At 45.6% G+C, this 21,558-nt stretch overlaps 2 protein-coding genes across 10 annotated transcripts in view; one reads left to right on the forward strand and one right to left on the reverse strand.

Moving 5' to 3' along the window:
- Nucleotides 1–2,686: 2,686 nt before the first annotated feature.
- LOC136330891 (putative uncharacterized protein FLJ45840) lies at nucleotides 2,687–6,294 on the reverse strand. Its single transcript, XM_066268441.1, has 3 exons — nucleotides 5,902–6,294; nucleotides 5,611–5,703; nucleotides 2,687–5,460 (listed from the first exon to the last, which is right to left on the reverse strand). Exons 1-3 carry the CDS (start codon nucleotides 6,292–6,294, stop codon nucleotides 5,392–5,394), a joined length of 555 nt encoding a protein of 184 aa, XP_066124538.1. The 3' UTR covers nucleotides 2,687–5,391.
- The window catches only part of RREB1 (ras responsive element binding protein 1), a 144,126-nt gene continuing 128,707 nt past the window's right edge, over nucleotides 6,140–21,558 (forward strand). For 6 of the 9 annotated variants that reach the window (XM_066268432.1, XM_066268430.1, XM_066268439.1 and 3 more), the window contains exon 1: nucleotides 6,140–6,410. The gene's annotated coding sequence lies outside the window, so the exon portion shown is untranslated. Of the gene's footprint in view, nucleotides 6,411–6,434; nucleotides 7,072–7,199; nucleotides 7,333–21,558 lie in introns of those variants that run through there. The other 3 variants (XM_066268434.1, XM_066268433.1, XM_066268431.1) reach the window with 3 other exon arrangements.

A 21,558-nucleotide genomic window follows, 5' to 3' on the forward strand; every position in this document is an offset into this window, starting at 1 on the left:
CATAGAAGCCAGTGGTACCATTCCCCCAATTTGTGACAACCAAAAATGTCTCCAGACATTGCTAAATGTTCCTCAGTGGTCAGAATCATACCAGGTGAGAACCACTGGTGTAGATGTTACGAGAGAGGACTCTGGTAGATTGCCTCTAGCCTGCTGTGCTCAGGGCATAGAATATCTGGCTACAGCTTTAGAGTAGAGACTGCGTAGCTCATACAGAACATAACACTTGGAGAATAGGAAGAGGTTCATGGCTTATGTTGATGTGAAGGAGAGACAGTTAGAAAGTCAATTAGCAATACTTAACACTGGACATTCACTTACCTGTCCAATTAAATCCTTGTTAAACAACTGCACAAACAACAATGGCTCTGCTGCAAACTCCAGTCCAGAGCATTTTACTAAGATTAGTCAAAACAGTAAGAAGACATTGTAATTAGCAAAGTAATTCTTAATAAACTAACAGTGGTAACAGGAATCAGGCTGCCTGGTGTGCATCTCAGCTCTGCACACCGGCTGTATGATGCTGGGGCTCACTTCAGTTTCATCTGGACTAGAATGGGACAGTAATAGCACCAATCAGATTGGAGGTGGAGCAGAGTAAGCAAGGTAATACACACAGGGCCCTCAGAACAGCACCTGGCACACAGTGGGTGTTCAGTAAATATTAGCTGCTCTTATCCATGTTTTTGCTACTTTTCTCTCTGTCCCTTTTATCACCTGACTTCTCACAGCATGGCCTTCACTTCCTATTCTTCCTGTTACTCTTTAACCTCTTGTTTTCTGGCCACTACCTTCCACTCTCAAATCAACTTAACCTTTTCAATCTCACCCTTTTATTCAGCTACTTGCCTTGATTTCTCTGTATTGTAACCCTGTTGACTACCTCTTCCTCTGGAAGCCCCCACTTCCTTGGCTGTTCTGCTTCCTTAGAGGAACACAAGAGAATGCTGGTCACTCCTTCGTCCACCTAAGTGCAGGCATTTTTCTGGGTCCAACCCCTAACCTTTCACTGTCTGTCCTCTCCGTCTCTCAGATATCTCTCCAGGCCTTTTCCCTGGGTCTGACCTCCTCCCATCTTCCATGTGACACCCATGCTACTGGTGAATAGCCCCACCACCCATGCGGGTACCAAAACGTGTGACCAGAGGAGGACTCTTCCTTTATCCTCCCTTCTTCTCACTGCACAACTGACTGAGATCATTCCCAGTGGAGTCCATTTCTTTAACATCTTCCACCTCTAGGCCCTCTGCCTGTCCCACTGTTTTCACTTTAATTTCTGTACTGCCATTGGTCACCCTACCCCTACTGCAGTGATTTCCCTTCTTTTGGTGACACCTCCTGATCTGTGCTCCAGAGGGAATTTTTGCTTTCTTTCATAACAAATTGGTCAAATTCTGTTGAATCTATGTCCTAATTATGTCTCATATGAACCCATTCCTCTCCACCTCCACAGTCAGTGGCTTACTAGGTCCTTATTGTTTCCCGGATGGACTGCTCTATTAATTCCTAACTAATCTTCCTGTCTTGAGTCCTCCAGACCCTTCTCCACAGTACTGCCACCCTCCTCCTTAAGGCCTCTCAGGGCTTTGCTGTTGGACAAAGTCCATCAGCTGCAAGGTGCACAGAGCTCTGGGTGGTCCGGCCCACTGGCTATTTCTCCAGCTCCAGCTCCTGCTGCCTCCCCTCCTCCCTCTGCTCCACCCACAGAGAGACATATTTGAAGTCCAGGAAACTGATCTTGTTGTAAACCTGAAGTCCTTGAGCTTATTTCTTGCTGCTTCTCATGCCTAAAGGGTCCTGGGCCCTCCTCTCTGTCTGGGGGACACTTACCCATCTTATGAGATTCAGCAGATGTGCTGCCTCCTCCCAAGTGGCCTTTTCCAATGGCCACATCTTTTTTCTTCAAGATTCCCTTCCATGGCAGAGCTTATGTTTTCCATAGAGTCCAGTATCACCTAGTCTGTCACCTTCCACCTCAGTGAGCTCCTATCTCTGACTTTCTTATTTTGTCATTCATTATCTCGGTCACCAGGCTAGACCCAGGCATCATCTTGGCCTTCACTTCTTCACTCATGCATTCCCAGCCCACCAGTTGCTTTTCTGTCAGTTCATCCTCTGAAGTGGTTCTTCATCATCTTGATCATCTATTCTCTTTAAAAAATTTTTAATTGGATTTATTGGGTGACATTAGTTAATAAAATTGATCATCTAGTCTCTATTCCCTCTATCTACATCCTAGTTCATGACCCCATACCTAAGGTTTTCCATGGATGGTATTCAGAATTCTCTGTGGGATAGCCTTAGTTTGTGTACCTTTCAGTCTCATCATCTATGTAATCTTGTATATGCTATAATCCAGCCACCCAGGAATCCTTACTGATCTCTAAACAGTACCCATGACTTGCTCTAATCATGCCTTTGCAACTGCAGTTTCTAAATCCTGGTCTCCACCTATGAAATTCCTGGCCATTTTCTTGGTTCAATTCCATTTCTTCCTCTTCCTGGAAGCTCTCAATTATTCTTATTAGAAGTGTGCTCTTTTCTTTGAACCCCTGAATTTTGTACTCATTTAATGGTTCTTATTATATGTTGTTGCTTTGTAGTTCATGATTAATTCATGTACAGAGATTAGATTATGAACTCTTTTAAGGCAGGATTAGAAATTATTCACTTTTTAAAGGTTTTATTTATTGACCGTTAGAAAGAGGAGAGAGAGAGAAAGGCAGGGCAGGGGGTAAGGAGCAGGAAGCATAAACTCATTGCTTCTTGTATTTGCCTTGACCTGGCAAACCAGGGTTTTGAACTGGTGATCAGCATTCCAGATCGACACTTTAGTCACTGTGCCACCACAGGCCAGGCATAAATTATTCATTTTTGTATTGCTTCTTCACTATAGAATACAACACAATTTCATATATGTATATACATAGCAGCTGTATTGAGATATAACTTACATACCATACCATTCGCTCATTTAAAGTGTATAATTTAGTGGTTTTTATATATTAAGAGTTGTACAGCCATCATCACAATCAGTTTTAGAACACTGTTATCACCCCAAAAGGAAACCTCATACACATGAGCTGTCAATCCCCATTTCCCCCCAAACCCTCAGCCCTAGGAAAACAATCTATTTTCTATCTCTATAGATTTGCCTATTCTGGATATTCCATATAAACAAAAACATACAATATTTATCCTTTTGGGTCTGAGTTTTTTCATTTCAGCATGTTTTCTAGGTTGATCTGTGTTGCAGCATATATCAGTAATTCGTTCTTTATGGCTGAATAATATTCCATGTAATGAATAGACCTCATTTTGTTTATCTTTTCATCAGTTGATGGATATTTGGGTTGTTTCCACTTTTAAGCTATTATCAGTAAAGCTGCTGTGAACTTTCAAGTACAAGTTCTCATGTGGACACGTTTTCATTTCTTGTGTATGTACCTAAAAGTGGAATAGACGGGTCATGTGGTAATTCGATGGTTAACATTTTGAGGAACTGCCAAGATGTTTGTAAAGGCAGCTGCACCATTTTACATTCCCATCTTAATGGATGTGAAGTAGCATTTCGTTGTGGTTTTGATAGCATAACTCTTTTTACCTATTAGATGTTCGATAAACATTTGTCTGATAAATGATATTTATATGTAATATAAACAGACCTTTCAGCAGGTCATTTAACTTGCAAATTTATTTATTTAGCTAGAAAAGATTAAGACAGGGCCCAGTATCATTAGAATTCAGGTTTTAAAAATTATTTTATACTGTTTTTCTTCTCTCTTTTTAGTTGTCAGTATTATCTATCTAGGTGGCATTATAAAGGTGATTTGTCATGAAAATTCATGTAGCTTAGCAGGTTTGAATTACTTTATAGAATAAGCTAAATTATAAGAAAACTTACAACTTTGATGATGTCCCTACTCGAACCTGACCACTGAATGGAGAAACCAGGAAAGGCTACTCCTAAGGCAGGGCAAATGAATAAAGTAGCATTCCCTATATGACTCTTCCTTTGCTTTCTTTTTGGAACATGTTACAACTTGGAAGGTACAGACACCAGTTCTCTGGTGACTGTTTAGAGACTTGCCATTTCCTCCAAGGGCAGGTCTGTCTTCAATAAAGCATTTGACTTGGGGACATGGGGTGGGGGTAGGGAGAGACTTAGAAAAATGCAAGTGCTAAAGCTTCTTTGGGTAGTTTTCCTCAGTCAATAGTAGACCATGGGAAACATAACAGGTTTTGAAAACTTAATTTTGATGAATTTGGATGTCAGAGAAATAGCCACCTGAATCAGTTCCCTCTTGGGCAGTGGTTCAGCCTTCTAGGGTTCCCCCCCTATTGGTTGAGAGGAAGGGAGAGTGGGAGAGACAGAGAGGGGGGGGGGTGTGGGGGAGAGAGAGAGAGAGAGAGAAAAGGATCAACTGGTTGTTCCATTTAGCTGTGTACTCATTTGATTGCTTCTCCTACATGCCTTAACTGGGGATGGAACCTATAACCTCGGTGCACCAGGATAATGCTTTATCCACTGAGCCACCCTGCCAGGTCAAGCCTTATCACAAGTTAGAGGTAATGGTTCCAAGTGCTTTTACTTGGCTCTACAGAGTTCTGTCTTGGCCAGAACCCACTGTTTACTCCATCCCTAGATAGATACTTTTATCTGCAGCACTGAAAACTAGAGTTCCATTGAAGGCTGCAAATTAAAGGCCCAGGATTGGGCTTAAAACTTTGTGTGGTGTGCAGGTGTCCTCAGAGGAACTGGTATGGTGGAGTTGGGGTCAAAGGTCACTGTAAGAGAATAGCAAGCTTTCCGTATGTAAAACATCATCTTGCCTAACTAGTCTTAAATGCATAATTCTAAAGTATTCTCTGCAACTAGTTAAGAGGCATATTTGTCTTTAGGATTTGGAGTGTGTGGTGGTTATTTCCCACAACCACAGTCACCCTTTATCTGTCTGAAGTTGTTTCCAAAGGCTGAGAACAGGCCCTTTCAAAACCTCAGTAGGAAAAGTATTAGCAGTTGGAAATATGTCAGCTGCTTTATGGGGGAAGCATAGGCCAGGCCTGGTTTTCCTGGGCTCGGTGATAACTTGAGCTGTAGCAGCCAGGGCAAAGCGTGGTGGCTGGAGCTGCAGAGATGGAGAGCAGCTTGGAGGAGGCCCTTGCTTTTCAGAGTTGAAACAGGAGCCCTCTGAGAGAAAGAGATACTGCATGTGGCTTCCCTGATGCCTCGGAGGGCGATGTGGGTGACACAGCATCAGCCCTTCCTTCTCGGAGTGGGGACAGTGTGGCGCTGAAAGCCTCTGTCCTCCTCAAGTCTCTTAGGGGCCGGCAGCCCCCACTTAAGAATCAGTTGTGGAGAGTGGTGAAAAAAAGGTGACAAAGGCCAAGTCAGCGATGAATTTGTTGGATGGAGAACACGCTCAGAGATGGCAGCACCAGAGTTAGAAGGACCGCGCCCTGGGGGAGAAATAGCCCGAAGTTGGGCGCCAGGTGAAGCTCCAGTTCCTTAATATCCTTCCTGCCCCATCACCTACTCGTCCCACCTGGATGAGGAGGAGGACCGCGAGGAGAGGGAACGGCGCGGGTGAGGCTCATCCTCCCATTTACCTCCAAGCCCGAGAGGGGAGGTTTCAGACCAGGCACCTCGACCCCCACGCCACTGGCTCCGGATCTCTGAGGCGCCCCTCGTCCTTCTCCTCCCTTAAAATAGTAAAACAAACCATGGAGACAGCTGGGGGCGGAGAGTCGCCTGCATGAAGGGCTGGAGGGGAGGGGGCGCAGTGGTTCTGGAAGGTGGCCGGCAGGCGAGCGGTGGGCTGATCAGAAACAAGCTCAGAGACCCTTCTCCTGGGGCGGCCCTACCCATCCCCTGGCCCGGGGCGCCTGCGGAGGGCAAACCTGTGGCTGCGATGAGGGTGGGTTGGGGGACTCCACCTCCATCCATCCCAGGATGGAAACTGCGGTCACCAAGCTAAAATCAGGGCGGGGGGGACAGGCGGGTACCGCTGTCCCTCCCACCCCCCAGCCCGAGCAGCCGCCGCCGCCGCTCAGTAACACGTCCCCAGGAGACTGGCAGGAGCAACACGTGATGTGTCTACTTATCAGGGGAAGAGGGGGAGAGCAAGACTCCGAGTGTGCGGGCGAGGAAGCAGGGCGGGGGGCCGAGGCGGGGGGCCGGGACGACGGCTGGGGCGCCAGGGTCGCCAGGGTCGCCAGCTCCTCGCCCACCTCCCTCCCTGTGGGAGAAGAGGAGGAGGGGAAGTGACTGCGGAGTTGATGAACTTTGCACATCCAGAAACGCCATTTTGATTCCTTTTCCGGAACAAGTTTGCATCTCTCCTCGTTCTCTCTCCGAAGCTCATCGGTCCCACGGCATCATGCCTGGGAGCCAAGCGCCTTGCCCAGCAGTAAGTACGCGCCCGGCTCGCGGGACTCGGGTGGCAGCGAGATGTCTGAGGCTGAGTGGGAGCGACCTTTTAAAGAACTTTTGGGGATGGGGAGGGTGAAGTCCGGAGAGCGCTTGTACTTTTCAAACTCGCCGTTTCCCGGAGCCGAGGACCCGAGCGCCCCACGCCTCGCTACGGGCGCTCGGGGCGGTGGGGCCGGTACGGGATGAGCTGGGCAGCCCTCTCCCCTCCGGCTTCTCGCAGGGCCGCTCCTCCTCCCTCCTCCTCCCCCTCCTCCCCTTCCTCCGCTCCTTTCCCCTTCCCGAGCTGCCGGCTCTGCCAACCAGCTCCCAGCGCGAGCCGCCGCGGCCGCTGCAGCGCCCCGCCGCCAGGACCTGATGCGCATCCATATTAGCCGTCCGAGCGCAGGAACCCGGTCCGACCCGTGTCGCCGTGTCCGCCGCCCAGTATACTTTTAACTAGGATCGCGGGGACTCAGATGGTGCACGCGGCGCCGGCCAGAAACATCTTCCCAGCGCTGCTCTCCATCTTCCGCCCTCGCTCCCTCGACATCCTCCCTCCCCCCCCCCCATGTGGGAGGGGAAACTTTTCTCCTACATACTTTCGAGTCCCTCTCGGGCCAAGCAGCGCGGAGATGACGGCGCCCGCCCGCTGCCTCAAGGTATCCGGGGGTACCCGCTCCGGGCTGCGCGGTGGGAGCATCCGCCGCGCCCTGCTCTGCGGACTTTGATCCTCCCTGGCAGACGGCGCCGGCCGGGAGGGGGCCGCGGGCAGCAGTGCGCCCTCGCCCGTTCCGGGCTCGTGGCTGGGAGGGGGGGGGGTCACGCCGACCACGGCTTCGGGTGACCAGGGGACACAGGGGCCGGAGTCCTGTCCGCGTATTGTTTCCTTGCCCTTCCGTTGGCGGTGTACGCGTTTTCTGGTGAGCCATCGGTGTAGAGCTGAGCCTGCATCGTGGTAGTGGGGGGGGGGGGGGGGACGTCGGCGCCCGACGCCGTCACGAGCACAGGAAGGAGGCCCGGAGCATCCGAGGCGGGGCGGGCTGCCGGGGCCCGCTTCACCGCCCAGCTGTGGAGCGCGCTCGGAAACTTTTGTCCGCTGCCCGCTGGACCAATTTTTTGCGAGTTCTGGGGCTTCCTTTTCTCTTCCCATCCCGGCTCGCAGCGCCGACCCGGGGCGGGAAGGGGGGCGGTGTCGAGAGGCTGGGGACCCACTGCGCCCCCCCCCCCAGTCTCGGGCCCAGGCCCTCGCGCCCCCTCCTTGCTCGCGGTCTCTTAGGAAACTGCGACCTTAATGGTTGCTAAGGAGCGGGGAGGTCCTTCCCGTCGTCGGCCCCCTCCCTGGTAAGCGGCGTGTTTTCTGAACCCGGCCGAGGGTCGCGTCGAGGATGTGGTGACTTGTTCCCTGGCCGCTCACGGGGCCGGGAGAGGCGCGTGGGTGCGGGACGCGGCGGCTGAGCCCGCTTCTCGGCGGGGCTAGTTTACTTTTTGGGTGGGGGTAGTATCCCGGGGTAGAGGAGGGGTGCCGGGAAGCGGAGACCACGGGGTCGCGGGGACCCACCAGCGGGCGGGCGGGTTGACAGGCGCCGCGTGCAGCTTGGGTCCAGCGTCCCCGGTGCATCCGTGATGGGTTATAAAAAGAGGAGGAAAGTATTTCTCCTTGCTCAGCAGATTTGCCCTCTCTCGATCCTTACTGGTTAGAAGATAGAACGTGAGCCCAGATCCGGACGAGCAGTTCACATTCCATTACGAAATTCTACACGGCTTCAGAGCCAGCAGCAGCACACATTCGGGGCACTTTGTAGTTTTTTCTTCTTTTTGGGGGGATGGTGGTGGTGGTGGAGAAGGATTGAAGGGTGAATAAAGAAATCTAACTTTTTGGTATGCTGAAAAACCTGTCGGAGGGTTGCATCATTTAGAAGAATTAACCCTCATGCTTGTTTTAGAGTTTAGATTTAAGCTTAGCTTTTTGAAAGCCAGTGGAAATAAAGATTGCTTGTTGGATAGGGATGCTGGAAATAGCGAGGTATTTCTGTCTTAAAGAGGAGACTGGAGATGATTTCTGCAAAGGCTGAGTTGCTAATGGGCATCCCATATTTTTGAGATCTTGTTTTCTTTAGATATGTGGTGGTCTGTGCATGCACGTGAGATAAGTATTCTGCAGTAAGTTTAATTGAAGTGGAAGGTAAAGAAAAAGAAACTGCAAAGAAAAGAATGTTTTTTGTTTTATTTGGGGGGGGGAGGGGTCCCCCACCACCTTCACAGTCCTTGAAAAGCATCCTCTAGATCTGGTGATTTTTCGAGTAGGCAGGTAAGGTTCCGAGACATAATGTAATCCGGAAGTCTAAGAGCTTGAAGTCTTGGCTTAAACTTCTTTTTTTTTTTTTTTTTTTGCAAACGTTTAGTTGTATGCTTCTTTCAAGAGTCACAAAGAACTTTTGAAGGAATGGGTTTGAAATTATTCTTTAATTTATTCAAAGGTGAACCACTAATTTTAAGGTTATTTTTGTTTTTTGTTGTTTTCTTATCGCTGCTCTTTGGACGGAGCCTTCTAGGTACCGGCTGATGGATTCTGCTTTGATGTGTTTTGAACTTTGGTTACACTGATGAATTGAACATTTAAATGGCTTTTATCAAGTTTTAAATGTATGAAAAAAGACTGTCTCTCTTACCCCCTTTTTACAAAAGAAAGGGAGAGCCATTTGATTTAGTTATTTGTTTACCTTGTGTTTCGTTTTGGGTTGTTAATGAACTTGCACTGTTTTATCATTCTTAAAAATACTGCTAAGCTGGTTATGTTTTAGGATGTTTTGTTTTTAGAGAGGATTTGCTGGTTATCTGATACTCTTAAATGCTGCTGATGGTTACTGTTACATGATTCTCTAGGTTTTTCTCATTAGAAAATCATAGTCTACGCCCTTATGGCAGAGAAGTGTTTGTTATGTGATGGGGAAGATTCTGACTCAGCTGGCATAGGTGGTAGGTACATCCATTCCTAACTGTTTACATCATCCAATAAGTGACCTTCTGACTTAAGGGTCTTTTCTTTTAGTTTTCTTCAGGTAGACCCCTGAGGTCTATTTGCATGCAAGATGGGTACGGAATATTGAAGGAGAAAAATAAAGCTAACCCTGTTAGTCCTGATCAACAGCTGTTTATTAGTTACTTGCTGCATGTCAGGCAGTAGCTAGTTGCCATTATGTAGCTTTCATTTTTATATTCAGTTTTGAATTGCTGTGTTAGTCCACTTCCTAGGTCAGATTGGGAATCTTTGCTTGCTATCTTGTGCTCAGTTGTCAGCATCATTTATTACCTTCAGTAAAGGATATTTCCTGCTTTAATAAAGTTTTAAAAATTCTACCCTTTTAGCGTTTTGTATGGTATAACTAGTATAAATTTAACTCCTATAAAAATTGGTTAAATGTGTTCACTAGAAACAAAGTGAATCCTTTTGATGTTTCTATTCATTATCCTTCTGAAAAGTAGGTGATGCTTAAAAGGTCATAGGATAAGGATTGCTAAGCAGCTAAACAGAAGGATGCTAAAATTAACCGAAGCATTTTTGAAAGGGACTCCTTCCCCATTTTACATTATTTACTAGATTTAATTAATTTCTGGGTCCTCCATGTCCTCTGACCCAGAAAGGTAGGGTGTTAAGTTTGTTTTATTTTTGTTATATTTAAATAATTTCTTTTTGTTTTGTAAGTCTTTTAATTGAAGTTCATGCTCTGACCAACTCTGGTGTCAGGTGGCAGCGTGTCTGGGCAGACTTCTTGTCTGTTACTGTGTGTTCAGGTTAAGCTTTCCTTTCCAGAGATTGTGTGTAACATCACCGTATTTTATTTACTAAGAACAGAGGTTTTAGTTTATTTTGGAAAATCTAATACATGAAGCATGTCTTCACTCCTTATTAAACAGATTTGCATTTACAGATAGAAATGCAATATAATGTCAATAGAAAGTATGCAGTATAGTTTCTCCTGATAACAGGACACAGTTTTCTTCCCATTTTACTGGGATTATCATTCTCTTAGGTTTTGAGAGGCTCGTCCTCCTTTTTACTCCACTTCTCCATCTCAGTTTACTCAGCCCAGTCCTTAATGCCTTTTAAAAATAATTAAGTTAAAATATCTTTGGAAGGACTGACCAAATATTAGGGAGGAAATTGTGATTTACATTACATTTCTTTTGTAAGTATATTAAAGGATCTTGGAATATTTCAGTGAGATAAAATGGTTGAAATCTAACTGAAGCCATAGTTGTTAATCATCTCTTGGTTGAAACACAAGTCTTCTGCAAATCAGACGTTTCCCTGCCTCAAGGTTACATGTGTACATAACATATGACCTATTGAACAGGCACAGCTGAGTAATATTTTTTATATCCAAATATAACTAAGAAATTGGATGGGTTCCTTTGAGGGGGCAGGGTATATGAGTTTTCTCTCTCTGATTTAGGAAATTATTTTTGTATAGAAATAACCATGGCCCTTTTGAAAACGCAACGGTTAGACTGTGTTTTCCACACCTTGGGTGGGGGGGCTCCCCGTAAATTAGAGGTAGAAGGTGTACCAGATGAAGCACACATGGAGGGAGGCATACAATGTGCTTTCTGAAATGCATCACTTATTTTTAATTTCCCCCACTCCCACAGGAGGCAGAATACTGAGAGGAGAACCACGTGCAGTGTTTGCATTATGACTGGGGTGGAGGAATGAGGAAGATGAGGAGTGGGGGTGACGGACTTTTCCATTTTATGCTAGCTGTCTAGTGACACAGTGCTGTCCCATAGACTGTGCTGGTCTCAGTTTCTCTTCTCACCTTCCGTGGGTATTGACCGTTGGTAGAGATCAGATGGGGTGAAGAGGAAGGCAGGCCCTGGGACGAGGGCACCAGGAACTGATCCTGCCAGCTACTGGTGCATCTTGTTTCTGATGGTACATCAGGGAACAGGTGAGCCAGTCAGCCATCATAGAGGTAGCTGCTGGTGAATAGGTGCTTCAGACAAAAAAAGTGGGAGAGGGTGGAGACTGTTTGTTCAGTGTGATTCAAGCAAGTAATGCTAAGAGAATTGGAAAGCCTCTGTAAAATCCCCAAGACACTGGGTACTCTCTGTTCCTGCAGGATTCACCTGAGGCCTTTTAGACTCCATGAGGGTGGGGGGTTCTGATAGGGTGGAGAAAGACCAATGAAAACCCCCATGTTCTTTGTCAGCCAGCCAGAGGGCAAAGAAAAAGTCTCTGTGGGGGTAATTAGATAAAGCTTTTAAATGGTTCTTTTTGTTTTTCCCCTGGCCTGCTTGGTATCTCATCACCCCCCCCCCCCTTCAGAAACTATAGGATAGGATTGTTATATGAGTTTGAGACTTTTAGTAGTTTAATTACTTTGAAAATTTCCTTTTTCAATAGGGTGTATCTTGGATAAAGTTAACTTCACCTCTGTTTTTGTGAAGAAGGCCTTTAATAAGATGCCAGTTTTATCCTCAGAGCAACACAGTGAAGGTTGGGTGGGTGTACTAACCCAATTTACAACTGTGATGATTTTCACCCAGTGGCCGGTCATAAATCAAGCCTAGGATCCAGAACTCCTAACCTCATCCTAGCTCTCTGTATAACACCTGCTTTTTAAAGTCTGCTTAGCCTGAGAAGACTGAGCACTAAATATACAATAACCTCTTTATCTTTGTGTGTATGTGTGTGTGATTAAAATAGGACCGTATCCTTTTAAAAATAATTCTGTGGTTGAATTTGAAGATGTAAGGCAATTAAAAAAGAAACATTTTCGCCTTTGACAGCATTTCTGTTAGTGAATACCATTATAAACATTTTTTTTCCAGCAAGTTTTCTACAGCGCGGGGTGGTTATAAGGATGAAATAAATGTTCCAGAAAGGCAAAACCTATATATAGAAGAAAGTGATATATTTTGAGCTCAGGAAGCTTTGTGGGTGCCCACTCTGGATTTCCTTTCCAGAATTGTGCACAGCACCATTACTTCAGACAAAATTTTCCTAGGAGCTTATGTACAAATCAGGGATGGCAGTGCGTCCTTTTTGCATTGAATGCCGGGAGACAAACAGAACTGGCACATGATTCTCAGTGACTAAGGACTCGTTAAGGGAAAGGCAAGGTTGTAAGCTTTGGCCTCTCCCAAAACTTGGCCGTTTTGCCTCCGGGGTCATTTGGCAATGTCTGGAGACATTTTTTGATTGCTTTGCAGGGGGGGAGGGGTGCTTGCTACTGGCCTTGAGTGGGTAGAGGCCAGAGATGCAAACCACAGTCATGGCTCCGTAGAAAAGGGTTGTCCAATCCCAAATGTCAGTGGAGGATGAGAAAGTATGCTTTAAAGGTACATACTATAGTTGTGGCCTATGTCTTATGTGCAGGTCAGGCCTGGGTGTACTCACAGTATTGCGTGTGATATATTTGGACATCTGAAGTTTCATTGAGCAAGTAAGCTCTTATTACATGCCTGGAAGGTACCACGGTTAGCACGTTCAAGGTTTCACAGAAAATTTGGGGTTGGGGAAAACATTCAGTGGCATCGACTGTATTTTAAAACCTTAGTAAATAAAAGTTCTAGAATTCATCTGCTTCTAAGAAACCAGATTCATTGGCATGAGGGAGTTGTTCTGGTAGGTCGCTGGGCTTTCCCAGTTGCTTCTGCAGTCCCTCAGGAAATGCTGTGGTGCTGTCATCCGCTAGTCCTCCCTCACACTTTGACTTACAGGGAGTCTGCCCCTCCCCTACACCCCCATCCTTTTTATAAGTGTTTAAACTAGCCCTTACTTGACAGTTAATGCTTCTGCACTCCTAGTCTCCCTTATTTCATTTTCTCAAGCTTTTGCAAAATTCTGACATAACTATCTGTGCTTTCACAGAGCAGTGCCTTCAGAGTCTGTCTTCTGTCCATACATCTCTGAGGGTGGGCAGAGACCTGCAGGCTGGAAGGGGTGGGGTGGATCACGAGGAAGAGACCGTGGTTATTTCTATGTTCTTGGGACTCATGGACCTCAGATACACAAAAAAGATGGTTGATTTAAAGAAGAAAAATGTGGTGTACACATGTAAAACTGAATTCCTCAGACCAGAAATAATGTCTAGATAGAGACAGGAGAGATCTTTTAGCCACTTGTCCTACCCCTCCTTCCCCTACTGTCACACACGAAGGAGGCGAGGGTAAAGCCATGGTGTAGAGAAGGGGGTAGGAAGAGAGCAACAGAATCCAGGAAAGAAGGGCTGCCTGGGAGGGAAGTGATTCTTGCCCCCAAAATGGCGTGGGCTCCTACTTACCTTCTGGTAATGGGGGACTCTCAAAGGTAGCTTTTTTTATCACATTGTATATCGGGGCACAGACTATCAGCGTCCAGTCCACATCCATTGGTGATGCTGCTGCTCAGTGACCTGCTCTGAAGCCACCTGTGCCCAGTGTACCTAGTATTAAGAGCCCTGGATCACGGTGCTTCCCTGCCCTTTCCTCTAGCCTATGAAGTGGCAACTGCTTTCTGTTTCCACTTACAGCTTTCCCCACGCTGGGACCTTTTGTCACCAAGATCACCTGCAGGGACGTCAGAGATAACTTGTAAATATAGAAGTCATTCTCACTTCCAGAATGTGACCTGAAATTCACCATATACCCAGTCTTCCAGGCCAGGGTTTGCGGTGCTGTACTTGTCTCCTGCTTATCTTAGCCCTCTGCCTCCATGTGCAGCTAGCTGACCCTCCCTGAAACTGCTCTCCGATCTAACTCTGACGGGCTGTTCCACTGCTCTTCACCTAAGGCCCTCCGCGTGCACCAGTGTGTCCACGCTCCAGTTCATTTTCTGCTCTGCTCAAAAACTGAAGCTGCACACGATGTTTGCCTGCTGAAAAACATCGCTGGCTCCCTTTTCTCTATGGGAAGCAATCCACGCTCCTCAGCCTGGCACACAGGGATCTTCATCATCAGCTGTCTCTTTAGTTCCAGCGCCTGCTGCTCTCTTTCTACACCATGGCCACACTGAATCATTTCTTACTGCTTCTGCATAGATTGGTAATTCTGTTTTGTCCCAATCTATTTCTAGCAAGCAATATTTTTTTAAATATGTTATTTATTTAGAGAATGGAAGGCAGATAGACAAAATTGATTTGTTGTTCCCCTTTATTTATGCATTCACTGGTTGACACATGTGCCCTGACTGGAGATCAAACCTACAACCTTGGCATTATCAGGACGACACTCGAACCAACCGAACTCAAACAACATTTCTTAAATCTTCTTTCAAGATGAATCTCATCTGGAACACTAAGGTCATTGGTTCGAAATCTTGGGCTTGCCTGGTCAAGGCACAAACAAGCAACCAAAGAACAGCTAGAGTAAAGCAGCTACTTCTCATCTCCCAATCCTCCTCGCTCTGTAAAGTCAATAAATAAAATCTTAAGAAAAAAAGAAATGAATCTCAAATACCATCTCTTGCAGGGAGAATTAGGTCCCTCACCCAAGATAACTCTTACACCACCACACTGTGTTTGTCCGTTCTGTCTGTTGTCATTTACCTGTTGATATGTTTTCCCTGCTCACCACTAGGAAGAGACTTCTACTCCTGTTTTTCCATCTTATGTACCCAGCTCAAGTATTGTGCAGTTGGTGCTCATTCTATAATGAGTCTTAATTAGAGCTATTCCCTAATAAAATGAGAGTTTTTGAAGAAGTGCAGATTATTTTTGGAGAAAAGCACATGTGGTATGGAAGCTAAGTCCTAAATATCAGTATAAGTAATACAAGGAAACAAGTAAATTAATGTTTTCAGCACACCCATCATGCAGAAATTTGGTGCTAAGTACACACTGGTGAGAAAGAATTTTGAATTATAGACATTTTAAAATAAAAGTGTGCTCAGCTTAATTTACTTGAAATTTAAGAGAGAAAAAAAAGCTTTGTTAATGCCTGATTGCACTAAAAGCTGTCAAACTCAAGCCCTTACTAATTACAACCACTTCTTATTGGCTCTTGGTTTAAAGTTTATATTAAATAAGAGAGATAGGCACACAGATCAAAGACCAAAATAATTTCGGAGCTCCAGTGTGTGGGCCCATTTTCTCTGCTTAGTTAGGTTTTTGTTTCATTAGTGGTACAAGTTAATAGGAGTGTTGATCTGTGTATAATTTCACTTTTCTTTTTTTCCCATTACTCCTTGGATATAAAACAAAATTTGAAACCAGAAACCTACTGGATATAGATCTTGCTTTCTTTATGTGGGTGCATGCACAATATACATACTCGATAGAGGTGATTATACATATTATTTATAGAAAGAATCATTTTCCTTTAAGGAGCTTCGTTTATGCTGAGACTTTATTGTTTTTGAAGAAAAACACTTCTGAATACAGAAAATTACTTCAAAATCTTCTCTTAGTTTTCTTTTAAAAGTGGTAAAATTATCTAGAAATAGGGGAGGTACCAGGAAGACAGGGTGAGAGGTGTTTTTCTTATGGACAGTCCTGTAGGTTTACATTTTTAACCATGTGAATGAGTTTGCTTTTCAAACAAGTAATGAAAAAACATTTTAAAAGCCATTTTCTCTTCTCCTTTAAGGCTTTTAATTGTATTGAGGGATAATTCTATAAAACCATTTAGAGACCATCTCAACGAGGCTACCCACAACTTGGTTAGTTAAACCTATACTCAGTTAAACTATCTTACTTAAAATTTTAAGCCAAGTATAATTTAAAGGAGATTTAGCTCTTGTATCTCTGAATTTAATGTGTTTAAATCATGAAAATAAGATTTCTGAGAACCATTTGTTTCAAGAGCTTAGTAAACCTTCCTAAATCCTTTTCCCTAAAATAGTAGAGCAAATTAGATTCAGTATTAGATTTTTGGAAAATGGGCATTTTTTTTTTCAACCCAACATTGGCCAGTGTTATGGTGGTGTTTTGTTTTGTTTTAACATTGACAGATCTTTAGTTACTGATACTTATTCAGTAAATATTTGAATGTGTACTGTCTAAGCACCAAGGGTAGTAGTATGAGAGACAATTGCTAGCTGCTTCATAGATGTTGAAAGAGACACATTTAACCACAAAGTCATTTACATCTGATAAGAACATATCAAGTGAAATTTGGCCCCTGTGTTTGTGGGAGGAACAAAGGATTCTGGGAGGCAGATCAAGGAAGGCACTCCAAGAAATAGCATTTGAGCTAATTAACATATGAAGGACTGCTACAGGGAGTATACTAGTGCATAAACAGCTTATACAAAGGCCCTGAGGTTGGAGAGGAAGGTGTGTCTGCTAAGGTGAGGAGTGCGATGTGTATGTGTATAGGGACAAAAACACAGGAGTAAATGGCACGCGGGGTAGATAGCAGCTAGAGCATGCTGCTTATAGTTCGCCTTTATTTGCAATTTTTTTCTTAACTCTGGGGAGCCATGGAAGGTGTTAGGCCATGGAATGGCATGATGAGATTTACATTTGGAAAGGTTGCTCCTGCCTAGAGTGGAGAATAAACTAGACCAGAAGGAGACAACTAGTTAGCCTTTTGTTTACAAGATTGCCGAGAAGGATAGTTTTTCAAAACTTTAAAAACCAGTGGTGGCTTTGAATATGGGTAGCAAGAGAGATGGGGAGCCTCGATGGGTTTGATAGAGATTTCAGTGATAGGAAGGACTTACTGCTCAGTGGGGTGGGAAAGAGAGGTGACTTTTAGATTTCTGGCTTTTGTAGTAGGTGGATGGTGATACGTCTTTCTTTGAGTTCAGAAACTGGGAGTAAATAAGGTTTATGAACAAGGTATGTTCTCTACCCTTTAAATAGTTAAATATTTATGTTTTCCTTTTCAACATTTTCTCTTCTTGTATTATGTTTTTATTGGTTAAAAATTACATAACTGGCATGGATGAAGCATGAATAGTACTTATAAAGGTGAGAAAGGGAAGTTAGGGTCTTTCCCATGGAAACAAATGAATGGCTTCTTGCTTCCCTCTCCTCCTCTCCTCTCCTTTTCCTTCTCCCTTTTAATTTCCTAGTTTTTAGATGCAATATGCAAGTAAATCTGAAGAGCATTTAAGTTGCTGTTTCAGTGATGCAATTATCTGTTTGACCCTGAAGCATAGGGCTGAGAGGAGGAAGCTTTGGGTAAGAACCCAATTAGGACTCTCAGCCCTGCTCCAGCCACTTTTCCTTAGGAATGTTGGGACTCTCTTGATGACCTGGTTTTCCCGTTTATTTCATTTCTCAGTGGTTACCTGACTCTCTGACTGTTTCAGACCTACATCAGATATTTTGCTTGACCACTAATCTGTATGAAAGCAAAGTTCATTTAGTAAACAGAACTTGTTGTGTATCCACTGTGTGCCAGGCTTTACCCTTGATCTGTGGGTGCCAAAGAGAAAGATTTAATCCCTTTTACAAGGAATGGAAGTTGTGCCCATGGTGTGTTTTGTAGCCTGTATTTGAACACCTCTGATGATGGCAGACTTGCTACCCCAGGCAGTCCTTGGGTTCTTACTGCCTTAATCAACTCTTTTTTCAAAGCTTACAGAATCTTTGTGGAATGAGATGCAAAGTGATGTCTTTTCCACTGAGTTGGTAAAAACTATAGGTAGAAGCTGGAGTGCAGGCACACTGCCTTTGCTGTCTGACCTTCCAAGAGCTCACCAGTGAATGCTGTGAGTGACTCAGTGAGTGCCGCCCTTAGGTACTGTCTCTCGTACTGAACTCCTGCTTCTGATGGCAGCGTGCCTGCCTCATTTGCCTGGATGGCCATCCCCTGGTTTATGAGCTGGGAGACCATCCGTTAGGACAGGTGTCGGGAACCTATGGCTCGCGAGCCAGTTATGGCTCTTTTGATGGCTGCATCTGGCTCGCAGACAAATCTTTAATAAAAAAAATAATAATGTTAAAATATAAAACATTCCCATGTATTGCAATCCATTCATTTCCTACCGCTCATGTTCATGGTTGCAGGTGGCTGGAGCCAATCACAGCTGTCCTCTGGGACAACACCAAATTTTTATTGGATAATACATAAGGTACATGAGTCATTGTATGGCTCTTATGGAATTGCATTTTAAAATATGTGGCGTCCCCTGGCCGGTTGGCTCAGCGGTAGAGCGTCGGCCTGGCGTGCGGGGGACCCTGGTTTGATTCCCGGCCAGGGCACATAGGAGAAGCGCCCATCTGCTTCTCCACCCCCCCTTCCTCTCTGTCTCTCTCTTCCCCTCCCGCAGCCAAGGCTCCATTGGAGCAAAGATGGCCCGGGAGCTGGGGATGGCTCCTTGGCCTCTGCCCCAGGCGCTAGAGGCTCTGGTCGCGGCAGAGCAATGCCCCAGAGGGGCAGAGCATCGCCCCCTGGTGGGTGTGCCGGGTGGATCCTGGTCGGGCGCATGCGGGAGTCTGTCTGACTGTCTCTCCCCGTTTCCAGCTTCAGAGAAATACAAAAAAAAAAAAAAAAAAAAATGTGGCGTTTATGGCTCTCTCAGCCAAAAAGATTCCCGACCCCTGCTTTAGGACCATCTCAGAAGACAATTTCAGCAGTGCTCCCAGATTTGGGTGATGGTTTTCTCTGATGGCATCCAAATGTCTTGTCAGAACCTCAAGTGAGACCCGGCATGCCCCAAAGGTGCTTCTCCTTTATGGCATCAGTCCTGACCAATATAACCCCCAAAAGGTCTCACTGGGCCCCAGAGAGCCCTACTCATTGGCCCACATTGGAGACAATGTGATTTTTCACCTCTTGCTCAGGAGCATGAGTGTTCCTGCATCCCCGCCACCATATGCCCCATTAGAATAGGTAACACTTGATTCCAGCTCTACATTTGATAAGACTAACTGATAAGGGGAAAAGCCTCAACCAAGACCTTGCTCCCTCCCACTTTTTTCTAATTAAAATAGGTCTGTAAGGAGGTGCTGGGAAGAGGAGTTTTTAGAACAATTTAAACATGTTTTCTGACAATTTTAATTTTTTAAAAAAGGTTGTATTGATTTTATAGAGGGCAGGAGAGGAATAAGACATGTCAGCTCATCATTGCTTCCCTTTAGTTGTTCATTGATTGCTTGTTGTATGTGCCTTAACTGGGTAAGCCAGGATTTTGTTTTGTTTAGAGAGAGGGAGAAGAGAGACAGGAGGTAAGAGAGAAGAGAAGCATCCACTTGTACTTGCATCATATTCATTGATTGCTTCTCATATGTGCCTTGATCAGGGAGCTTCAGCCGAGACCAGTGACCTCTTGCTCAAGCCAGCGACCGTGGGATCATGGCAGTGATCCCGTACTCAAGCTGGTGAGCCCATGCTCAAGCCAGCAACCTCAGGGTTTTGAACCTGGGTCTTCAGTGTCCCAGGTCAACACTCCACGCACTGCGCTATAACTGCAAACCCGGGGTTTTGAATCCACTACCTCAGCATTCTGGATCTACACTCCATCCACTGTCCCACCACAGGCCGGCAAGAAAATTTTAATCTTAAAATATTGTGTGAACAACTAAGTGTTTCCCCTCTCTGTGACCCAAGCAGAAATGTGGATTTGGAGGTCTAACCAGAAGTTTGTTAATAGCATAGCTTACTAGATGATGGCCTTGTGATGAATATCCAGCATTGACAAAGGATGTCAGCTCACTTTGGGACAGCCCTTCCATAACTTCTAGATAGTGCTGACAGTACACTCTATTGGGTGATTTTTTTTCTTTAAACAGTTGTGTACTTGCATCCTGGTGTTGCTCTTTCAAGGCTTTGTGGTATTCGATTCCATAGCCTTTGGTTGCTGGAATGCCTTCTATATGGCTGCCTTTGGGATATCTTAGACCAGTGGTTCTCAACCTTTCTAATGCCGTGACCCCGCAATACAGTTCCTCATGTTGCGGTGACCCCAAACCAAAAAATAATTTTGGTGGCTACTTCATAACTGTAATTTTTACTACAGTTATGATTCGGAATGTAAATACCTGATATGCATTATGTATTTTCCGATGGCTTTAGGCGACTCCGCTGGGGTCGCGACCCACAGGTTGAGAACTGCTGTGTTAGACCATCTGCTGCATCAAGGTTAACTAACTGAAAATTGAATTTTTTTTTTTTTTTGTATTTTTCTGAAGCTGGAAATGGGGAGAGACAGTCAGACAGACTCCCGCATGCGCCTGACCGGGATCCACCCGGCACGCCCACCAGGGGGCGACGCTCTGCCCACCAGGGGGCGATGCTCTGCCCCTTCGAGGCGTCGCTCCATTGCAACCAGAGCCACTCTAGCGCCTGAGGCAGAGGCCACAGAGCCATCCCCAGCGCTCCCATCCAATGGAGCCTCAGCTGCGGGAGGGGAAGAGAGAGACAGAGAGGAAGGAGAGGGGGAGGGGTGGAGAAGCAGATGGGCGCTTCTCCTGTGTGCCCTGGCCTGGAATCGAACCCGGGACTTCTGCACACCAGGCCGACGCTCTACCACTGAGCCAACCAGCCAGGGCTGAAAATTGAATATATTTTATGTAAAGCTCTTGAAGAGGTGGATGAAACACATTAATGAAGAAATACATGCTTTGAAATTTTAGTGAGCTTTCCTCAGAAAAGTTCAAAGTGGTATCAGTCAGGCCAGCCAGGGCACTGGATGCTTCTTAAGGGTGTTTGATGTGCCCCTTCATTGGGTACCCAAAGCCATTTGGTCTTGCTGAGAGTGTGGCGTTGGGATTCATGCTGGGAAGATGACTTTTTCCTCAGGGAGGAAGTGGCTGCTCTGCCTTAGAGTGGTGAATGTGGTGCGTGGGGACTGTGTTGTGGTCCTTAAGTGCTGAGAATGGAGGGGGTTGCTTATGTGCCCCTCATCTCATTTTTATTGTTTTTGTCCATTTTTGAGCAGCTCTTGATGTTGATGTGGGTGAATAATTATGGCATGTGTCTTGTGAAGATTGCTTTGCATCTTCATTGGTTGCCTGGGGAGTAGATGGTATGTGGTTGTGTGTTCGTGTTGTGGTATATTCAAGAATAAAAAGGGCCCTGGCCAGTTGGTTCAGTGGTAGAGCGTTGGCCTGGCGTGCAGGAGTCCTGGGTTCGATTCCCGGCCAGGGCACACAGGAGAAGCGCCCATCTGCTTTTCCACCCCTCCCCCTCTCCTTCCTCTCTCTCTCTCTCTTCCCCTCCCGCAGCCAAGGCTCCATTGGAGCAAAGTTGGCCCGCGTGCTGAGGATGGCTCT

The sequence above is a fragment of the Saccopteryx bilineata genome, chromosome 3, assembly GCF_036850765.1.
Source record: "Saccopteryx bilineata isolate mSacBil1 chromosome 3, mSacBil1_pri_phased_curated, whole genome shotgun sequence".
Lineage (NCBI taxonomy): Eukaryota > Metazoa > Chordata > Mammalia > Chiroptera > Emballonuridae > Saccopteryx > Saccopteryx bilineata.

Excerpts from the sequence above, each read along its gene's own strand:
- LOC136330891 (XM_066268441.1), bottom strand. The coding sequence starts at position 6,294 with ATGTGCAAAGTTCATCAACTCCGCAGTCACTTCCCCTCCTCCTCTTCT. Across the intron at positions 5,704-5,901 it reads CACCCTCATCGCAGCCACAG|GGAGGAGAAGGACGAGGGGC; the intron begins GTTTGCCCTCCG and ends TACTATTTTAAG. Across the intron at positions 5,461-5,610 it reads CTCCCCTCTCGGGCTTGGAG|GGCGCGGTCCTTCTAACTCT; the intron begins GTAAATGGGAGG and ends TTTCTCCCCCAG.